A 10228-nucleotide genomic window follows, 5' to 3' on the forward strand; every position below is an offset into this window, starting at 1 on the left:
GTGGGTATAGGAATGTATCTTACCCTACAGAGAAGTAAGAGGGGAAAGGGATAAGAGAAAGGGGAAGGGAGTGATAAAAAGAGAGGGCAGATTAAGAGAGGCTGTGGAGAGAGAAGGATAAATAAAAGAAAATAGGATGAAGGGAAATACACAATTAGTAATCATAACTGTGAATTTCAATGGTATAACCCCACCCATAAGACAGAACTAGATAGAATGGCATTGGGGCAGGTAGGTGGCACAATGAATAGAGCACTGGCCCTAGAGTCAGGAGGACCTGAGTTCAAATTTGACCTCAGATATGTATTAGGTGTGTAAGTCACTTAATTCTGATTATAGCCCGCCCCCCAGCCCAAAAAAAGTGTAAAGACATCCTGAGACCAACAAATTTGAGAGTTGTTGATCTAGTCCAATGCTCCCTAGACCACAGTAAACATTTAGCAAATGATTGTTGGTTGTTCAGCTATGTCAATACAGCAAGGAAAACTGATGCCTACAACAGGAAGTCGATAAGCCAGGATAACAACCCATGTTTTCTGACTCCAAATCTAGCACATGAAAAAAATATGAAGACAAGTGCAACCTCTTCTCCCTCTTTCACCTCAAAAAAAAAATGCAAGAGGGAGAGAAAGTCTAAATGTAGCCTAAATGGAGAAGCAATTGGGACCAAAGGAATCAAAAGGAACTGTGGAGTTTGGTCAAATACCAAAAGGAGAGACCTTGTAAAAAATGACAAGGACAAAAATGATGAAATTCCTGCCTAGAATTTCTAATAAAGAAGAAGGAATGTGAATATAATTGGACAGAGACTCTAGATTTAGGGGAAGCTGATTTCAAAGTATTCCAAAGAAGGAGAGATAGGATTCCATTAAAATTCTTCAGGGAAAATCAAGCCAGAAGGGATGGGAGATGTTCAAGGATGAAATTCTGAAGACATAAAGGGAAACAGTTCTGAGAGGGGGAGGAAAAACCTGAGGTGTCTGAAAAGACCAATGTGAATGCAAAGTGAATTAAACAATTGGCCAACTTAGATTTTTTAAAAAAGATATTTACAGAAGATGGAAGCATATAACAAAGGGAAGACAAGATGATGGGACAGTCTGTGTTTAAAAAAAAAAAACAGTATCAAGAGTCTGAAGCATGAGCTGAAGCTGTTAAGGAAAGCTAAAAACTGGAAAATGGACAGGAGGAAGGATTATCCATTTGGGTGGGAAAAGGAAAATGAATGAATGCTCGGGGTGGATGGGACAGTGATAACTGACAACATAGAGAACCTGGAACGATTTGGATTTCGTGTTGCTTTTCCTCCAGGACAAGGAGGATGATTTTTGCATGGAAATGACTGGATTAAAAAGAACTAACAGAGACCTTGATACCCCAGATAAGTAAGGAGATAAGAGAGCATTAAAATGCCTTCAATGACTTCAAGTCGCCTGGCCCCCTTGAACTTGAGCCTTGGGTACTGAAAGAACTGACATTTGGGATTATTTGAAAAAATCATGAAAAAAATTCATGAAAAAAAAATATTCATGAAAAAAATCATGAAAAATAGGAAAAGTATCAGGGGATTGGAGGAAAGAAAATATTGACCCAAATTTCAAAAAAGGGAAAAGCAGTAAGCTTAACTTTGGTTCCCAGATAAATTCTAGAATGGATTATTAAAGAGAAGGTCAGTAATATCCAGCATGGACGTAGCATTTTACAGTTTGCAAAGTATTTTGTATATATTATCTCATTTGATCTGCACAACAACCCTGTGAAGTAAGTTTTATTATTATCCCCATTTAACAGACGAGGAAACTGAAAGAGGTCCATTAAGTGATTTTCCCAGGGTCACATAGCTAATAAGTTTCAGGGGAGGATTTTAACTCAGATTTTCCTGATTTCAAGTCTATCATTCTATCTGTTAAGCCACCTAACTGCCCTGGTTGGTGAACATCTAGAAAGAAATAGGAATTGCAAAAACCAGCAGAGCTTTATCAAGGACAGGTTATACCAGCCTAACCTAATTTCTATTTTTTTTACACTAAACTAGTTGATTAAGATGATTAGGAAGTTTATTAAATTTTTAGAAAAGTAGTTGATAAAGTATATAATATTTTATCATAGTATAGTGCCTATCACATAGTAAGTATTTAATAAATTCTTGTTGACCTACTGGGAAACAAAAAGATGTAGACTAGAAAACGATACAATTAGATTAGGAACTGATTAGTTGGTCACGTGATCAATAAATCAATGTTTATTACTCAATGAGTAATCATTAATGGTTCAATTTCAATAAGGCAGAAGGTCTCCAGTGGAGTGACCCAGGGATCTATGCTTGACCATGTGCCAACATTTTGATCAGTGACTTAGGTAAGGGTATAGATGGTATGTTCCTCCAATTTACTTTATTTACTTTTTTATTTACAGACAATAACAACAACACTGCACAACCGCAGCAGGATTCAAAAAGATTTTGACAGAATGGAGCATTTTGACAGAATAGACCATTGAGGTCTATCTAATAAGATGTAATTTAGCTCTCCCAAAAAATGAAATTGAGTGCTGTGTAATTATAATGACCATTAGCCCTTAAGAAGAGTTGAGAAAATGCAACTCCCTCCCTTCTTTGCAAAAGTGGAGAAGCATGGCTTTAGAATATGTTCATACTATCAAACTCCATTGATTTATTGATTGGTTTTGCCAAATACTCTTTTCTTTCTTTTTCAAAAAATATTCTTTATACAAAGATGTTTCCTGGGTAGAAAAGTAGAGAGGGACATATCAGAAATGAAGGTGATATCAATACAGAAAATCCATTCTCTAAAGAGAAAGAAAATGTAATTTCATAGAATGTAAAATCTTATGCTTGGGTTAAAAAATATCAGCTTACAAAAACAAGATTGGTGGTGGTCACATGGTTAGGCAGAAGTTTTTCGGAAACAGATTTAGGTTCTTCAGTGGCCTCCAAGCTCAATAAAGTCTATGATGGAAGCCAAAGAAAGCTCACGTGACCTTGGGTTGCCTTAAGAGAGGCAAATTTCCCTGGAATAAGGAGATGATAGACCCTACATAATGTGCCCGAGTCAGACCACAGTGAGAGTGGAGAGGAGAGTGGAGAGGAATAGCTGTACATCAGAATCCTATGTTCAATTCTGAAGATCACAATTTGAGATGAACCTTGATAAACTGGAAAGGGCCCAAAGGATAACCAGTGTGACAAAGAGTCCTGACCCTGTCTCAAGGCTTGGCTAAAGGAAATGGGGATGTCTAAACTAGGGAAGAGAAAACTCAGGGGAAAATGAGAGTTCTCTTCAAGTATTTGAAGAGCTGTCAGGTAGGAGAGGGATTATGTTTGTTTTATTTGGCCCCCAAGGACAGAATCAGGCCCAGTGGGTAGAAGTTGCAAAGAAACCAGCTTGGGCTGATGTCAGGAAAAACTTCCTCACAATCGGTGCTTGTCCAAAAGGAAATGGGCCCCCTCGGGAGGCAGCAGCTTCCCTCTCGGTGGAGGTCTTCAGTAAGAAACTGAATGACCACTTTTTAGCTATGTTAGAGTGGCAGTTCCTTCCAGGTATCAACTGAACTAGATGGTCAATAGGTTCTATTCAAACAGAAAAAATTCTAAGATTCTGAAAACGATCAACTATGGCACCTTGAACTGGGCACCAGTCCTACCTAGTCATTTGCATTTCTCTTCCAATGCTTAACACATAGGCGAAGACATAACTATACCCAGTATCATTTTCAGCTATTTAAAATAAATTGGCTAAGAGTCCAAACGTCAACTCTGCCATAATCTTCTAACCCATCATATCCTTAGCAAATGGGGTACTTTTAGAAACTAACCCTGGTTGACTCTCATGGGATTTTTGTCCATAAAATCCAAGCCAGCCCTTAAAGCCAGTCGAGGAGACTACCACTGCTGGTGCAGCCAATAATTCAAACAGACTCCCAAGGTATTCCCTAATGAAATCCTTATGTGGCTCAGCCTCAGACTAATTTCAGCCCAGTCTACTGCCAATGGTATGACTTCACCAATGGGCATGAGCCGGCACAGGTCCCCAGAGGGGGAAATGTGTGTGGTTAATCCATCCAGTGAGACAGCTCCACTCCCTCCTAACCATGCCCAGATGCTCGGGTTAAGCTGTCCCTGCTAGCACACTCCCTCGGGTTACAGAAGGCTCTTGTTGAACACATATAAGCATCAGTATCCCCACTCAGACCCACCTGGAAAAGCATCGCCCCAAGCATTCCTTGCCTTGGCCCTGTGACCACAGAGCTCCCTGTTGCTGGATGCCAGTAGGCAACCTTAATCTGAAAGGGCTGCATGTCTGAGGGCCATCTGCTCATTTCCCCAAGCAAGGAGGAAAAGGTGAAATTAGGACCCAATTCTTTCATAGGCCGACTGAAAACACCCCAAAATGTTAGGGGAGACCTGGAGGACTCCTACATGAGGTTAACAAGACAGCTAATCAAACCTTTACAAGTAATTTCCCAGAACCTAGATACCCAGGGGAGAAAAAAGATTACCAATTAATTTTGGTGCTAACTCATTTTCTGACACCATATTTTTAAAAAAAAATGTTTTCTTGATCTTTTTTTTTTCTACATTGCTCTCATTTTCAAATAACCTTCCCCAATAGAGCTCTCCTTTACAGCAAAAAAACATTTCAGCAAAATAAAATGACTCATTGTCCAGGTTCTGTCTGTAGCTGGGGACACCACCTCTCCACCAAGAGGGACACTTCATCAACAATGTTCTTGAGTTAAGATTGACCTTGGCATTCAGCACAGGGTTCTTAGGTGTATTACTGCTGTTTCCTTTCCCATTGCTGGAAATGGACAATGTCCTCTTGGTTTCGCTTATTCATAAGTCTTACCAAGTCTCTCTGTGAAATCTTCACATTTCTTAGGGTGCAAAAATGAGAAATGATTATTAAATAACAAATTTTTGGGTAGATCCCCAAAATTTACCCCACCTAGACTGTCTTATGTAGATGGAGCTGTTGCCTCACCCAACTAGAAAAATCATTAAAAGAACTTAGTCTAAGGTGAATTTCAGTCCATTGTGTTCCACTCAGACAGACAGGTTTGGACAAGGGGGTAAATTTTTTGTCTAGATTGCCCCAGGCTGGGAGTGTCACAGTCACCCAGCCCTTCCTTAGAACAGGTCCCCCTGTCATTATAATATTCATTCTCTCTCATTACTTGTTAAGCAATCTGAGTCAATTGCCACCCTCAGGATTGCCCATTTTTCTAAGAGCATGTAAGCATCAGGTACGTTCCATGAGGGATCTTTGGCATTCAAGAATGCCAAATGACCCTTTTGTTAATTATTGCTAGCATGATTAATAAAATGATCAATTACCCAGAAATTATCTCTTGAGCTTTTCATACATCACACATAAACCTCAATTCGTTAGCCTTCTGCCAGGTGATGGGCACCCACTTTGTTTCCAATGCTTTACTGCTACAAAATTACTCATTTTGAATATTTCCCAGGTGTTCATGGGAGCTTTCTCTCTGTCTCTGGCCTCTTGGGAGCAGATTTCAGCTTATCTTAAAAATTCAGTCTAGCCTCAGTCTGTACAGACTTACTTAGGCCCCTGACTAACAAAATTAGGTGATAATTTAATTTATCCTAATAGATGATTTGCATATGTTTATGTTACAGATCCTTTGTAGGAACGAAAATAAAATGTCAAGGAAACCACACTTCAAAGGGAAGGCAAATGCTTTTTAATAAACGTCTTACTCACAGATAGCAAATGTTTACCAGGAAGTTAGCAAAAGGAACAACAGATTTTTTGTATGTTTTTAAGATATTTTCCACTCTACACTAAATTGTACAGTCACATGATATCAAAACTAGAAGGAATTCTAGAATTCATGTAGTTCAACCCCTTCATGTTACAGAGAAGGCGAAGAAGGCACAGCTGAGGTCACCTTGCCCTTCCCCAGCTCAAAAAGCTCTAATAGCTCCCTTTGGCCTTGAGGATCAAATATCAGCTCTTCTGGTTAAGCTTTTAGGATCCTTCACAATTTGTCTTCAGCATTCCTCCTTCCTTACTTTATATTCCATTCTGTCCACCCTCCAGGACACTGCCTCTCCCATCTCACAGCCTTGCAGGCTGATCCCCAAGCCTAGAAGACTCTCCTCTGTACCTCAGGCTCTGAAAATCCCCACCTTCCTTCATATGTGAGAGCCCCTTAACTCAAGGGCCATTTCCTACCCAAGACCTATCCTTGTCACCATAGGTACCACTGCTCACCTCCTCTTCTCTCCCCTCCTTCTGTATATATACATATATATACACACATGTGTATGCATGCTTTGTGTGTATAGATACTGTATGTGTGTGCCATGTATAAATTCTACATATGTACACACTGTATATATTCTATATATACATATATGTATATTAATAAAAATATCCACATATTCTATATACATATATATACACACATATGTATGTATGCTTTGTGTATAGATACTGTATTGTGTACTATGTATAAATTCTACATATATACACACTGTATATATTCTATATATATGTATATGCATATTAATAAAAATATCCACATATTCTGTATATATTCACACACATACTATGCATGTGTACTATATATACATTCTATACATGTCACACATATACTGACTATATCACACACATACACTGTTACATGTAATATATGTGTATTTCAATAAAAATATATATTCTGTATATATACACACATACTATATGTATACTATATATACTACTATGTATACTGTATATTCTCTATCTATATACAAACTATATATTGGTGTGTGTGTATATATATATATTCTCTCTCTACACACACACACAGAGCATCTTATATTTCCTCATCTTGGTTCATGTTGCTTCCCTTCAATATGATACAAAGTCCTTAAGGGCAGAGACAGTGATGCTTCCATTTTTGTACCCTCTATACCCAGAGCCTGATACATGATGGGTGCTTAATAACTGAAACTACCAGCAGAGTTGGTACCATCTCTGGAAGAATACTAGGTGTGGAGTGTACATGGTTGTATGTTCAGTCAATCTAATAGCATTTATGGTGCACCTGTTACATGTTAGGCATGTGCTAAGCTCTGGGAATACAAAGAAGGGCCCAAAACCAGTCCTTTGCCTGGGAAGCCTTAGCCTGTGCCATGGAAATTCTCCACCCCAGTCTGTTGTCAATCCCCATCCCTGACCCACCTCTAGGAAAAGTAGAAGTCCCAGGATATCACTGAGGATTTCTCATTGGGTGAGATTTTTCTTTGTCTTTCATTTTCAAAGAGGACCGTGACATCAGGGAGGTGATGCCATGACATATAAGTGAATTAGATTTAAGTGAGGGAGGCTGTGCAAAGTCACCAGCCTCACTCTCTCCTCTGGAGTCAGCCGGTTCCAGTGAACAGATATAGATCAGGATGACCGGGAGTGCCCCAAGCTTAGACAGGATTAGGCAATGGATGATGGATTTGAGTCAGAAGTCACGGAAGCACCATCTACAATATCCCCAATGATGGTCACCCAACCTCTCTTTGAAGACCTCCAATGATGGGGAACTAACCATGTCACAAGGAAATCCATCCTACTTTCAAACACTTCTAATTTTTGGAAAATCTGGTTTCTTAGCTTTTATTCATTATGTGGGGCCAAAGTATCTTTCACCACTATTTCTTCCCATTACTCCTGGCTCTATTCCATGGGACCAAACATAACAAATCTAATCTTTTCTCTTTGTATCAGCCCTTCAGATATTTAAATACAACAACCTTGTCCTTCTCCCTCAGTTTTTTCATAGACTTATTTTCCAACTGGTCTTCCTTCCTCACATCTCTCCCTACTTCAATATGTCCTTCACATAGCTAATATAGTGAGATGCTTGAAATGTAGGTCTAAGCATGCAATTAAACCTCAGTAAGTTCCTACTCCCTCCAAGATCAAATATAAAATCCTCTAGCACTGAAAGATCTTTTCAACCTGGTCCCTTCCTACCTTTCCAGCCTTTCTACATTTCCGTTCCCTCAACGTCCATGATGCAGTGATAATAGGAGACTACTTGCTATTCTCACACACAATTTCCCAATTCTGAGCATCCTACCCAGCGGTCCCCTGTACCTGGACTTCTCCCTCTCCTCACTGGCATCCTTCCAGACTCCTTGTAAATCCCATCTTCTTCATGGGGGCCTCCCACTACTAGGCTCTTCCCTCTTCAGTGACCTTTTACTTGCACTGCATTATCTTACATTATACAGTCACTTGCATGTAGTCTGCCCCATTAGAAAATGGGGAATGAAGTTTTTATCCTTCTTTGTATCCCAGGGCTTAGCACAGTGCCCAGCACATAAAAGCTTGTTGAGTGACTAAGTACATATTATGTTCCTATCTCCAATCAATCCTCACTTGACGAGAATTCCAATACCCCTCACCCTCCTGGTCACCTTCTCTGAAGTCTGACAAAAGCATCCTTTTTCAAACAGCAGCTCCCACACTACTCTCCAGATGTGGTCTGACTAGGGCAAAATACTGCAAGACTCTAACTTTTTACCTTTTGGCCATTGTGTTTCTATTAAGGAATAAATGATTATTGACTGGGATGGAATAAAAGTGCACGAATTGCTGCATCTTCCCAAAAAAAGAATTTTTGTCAGTCTCATCACTCTGTTGATCATCACAGGAAGGTCAAATCACGTATAGGATACTGTGGGGAGTCGGATTATCACCTCAAACCAAAAGGAACAGCACAATCAACCGATCTATGGGCTTGCCACATTGCAAGAAGGCTTTCCATCCTACCCCCATTTCAGTCCCAATTCCTAACACCACAAGGCCTCAACTGCTCATCCTCTGAGAAATGTTAATGTCACAGAAATAATGGATTACAGAGTCTACATCCAAAAGTCACAGGACCAAGAATCACTCTGCCATTTAACAGATGAGAAACACAAAGTCAACCAACTCAAATGAACTTAGGCTGGTTACTAGTAGACTTAGGTCTAGAACCTCGGTCTCCTCACTCCAGTCATACCCTTCCATTAACCCTCAACAGGGATGTGTTGGAGTTATCTGGAGCTCGGGAGAGCTAATTGTTAAATTTCCAGTGTGATCATTTATAAGGTAGAAATCAGCAAATGCTATAAATCAGGGCTTGATTTTGTTTTGTTGATTATCTACTCTAAACTTAGGAAAGTGATGAAGAAAATGTGAATAATGTTGATTAAACTTAAAAGTATGTTATGAGGTTTTTTTTTCCAGAAGGTTGGTTGTTAAACATTTCCCAGCACATTTCTGTCTCACTACCTCTCATATCTCATCATCCTTTCTCTCTTTTTCCACTATTTCCCAGCAGTTGGGAAGGACAACACCATGAGTCAATAAAATAAGGAGCTTTGTTGCTGGAAGTGTAGAAATAGAATGCCAAACCTGTGCAGGCCAGATGTGTAAGGAAGCTTTGCAACTGGCCTAGGAAATTGTCTAGGCCAAGGGCTCCAACTGTCTGGGGGGTCCCTATGGGACCAGGACTTACCATCCATGTCCAGGCGTTGCATAATGATGGCCAGCTCTACTTCACTGGGCATGTAGCCCAGCGAGCGCATGGCCATGCCCAGCTCCTGCTTGGAGATGAAGCCATTCCCATCTCGGTCCAGAACCCGAAAGGCCTCACGGATTTCTGTAAGGGGGAAATGCAAAGAAGGTCAAAAGGTTTTGAGGAATAGAGTGTAAGGACTCCTCGTCTGCTGTCTGACTTCTGTTCTAATACAATCAAGATGCCTCTCAGAATGAACAAGGTACAGAGTCAGGAGCAGTGGATGCCTGGGTTCTAGTCCCCTGCTCCATATTTTATTTGCTACACGACCCCAAATGGGCTACCTCTCTCTGTCCTTTGGTTGGCTGCTATTATTGCTTCATCTGTGGAGGTGAGGACTTTGATTGGATTGTGTATGGGATTCCTTTGCATTCTAACATCATGGTTTCCATATTCTGAGGTTCCTCCTAGTCCTAATACTCTTTGTTCTAAGGTCCCTCCCAGCTCTGAGATCCTATGTTCTAAGGAACCCCCAGCCCGATATTCTCTGTTCTAAGGTCCCTCCCAGCTCTGACATTCTTTGTTCTAAGGGCCCTCCTAGCTCTGACCTCCTATGTCCAAAGGTTCCTTTCAGCTCTGACATTCTCTATTAAAAGGCTCCTTCTAGGTCTGACATCCCCTGCCTGAAAGTCCCTCC

General features: G+C 40.3%; 1 protein-coding gene across 1 annotated transcript in view; it reads right to left on the reverse strand.

Moving 5' to 3' along the window:
• The window catches only part of CALN1 (calneuron 1), a 501720-nt gene that overhangs the window by 256033 nt on the left and 235459 nt on the right, over window positions 1-10228 (reverse strand). The window contains exon 4 of the mRNA XM_069089548.1: window positions 9532-9675. Coding sequence (XP_068945649.1) covers window positions 9532-9675 — 144 coding nt within the window. The remainder of the gene's footprint in view (window positions 1-9531; window positions 9676-10228) is intronic.

Source organism: Petaurus breviceps, unplaced genomic scaffold (genome assembly GCF_028583685.1).
Source record: "Petaurus breviceps papuanus isolate PSGF00001 unplaced genomic scaffold, PetGlider_PUasm1.0 186, whole genome shotgun sequence".
Taxonomy (NCBI): domain Eukaryota; kingdom Metazoa; phylum Chordata; class Mammalia; order Diprotodontia; family Petauridae; genus Petaurus; species Petaurus breviceps.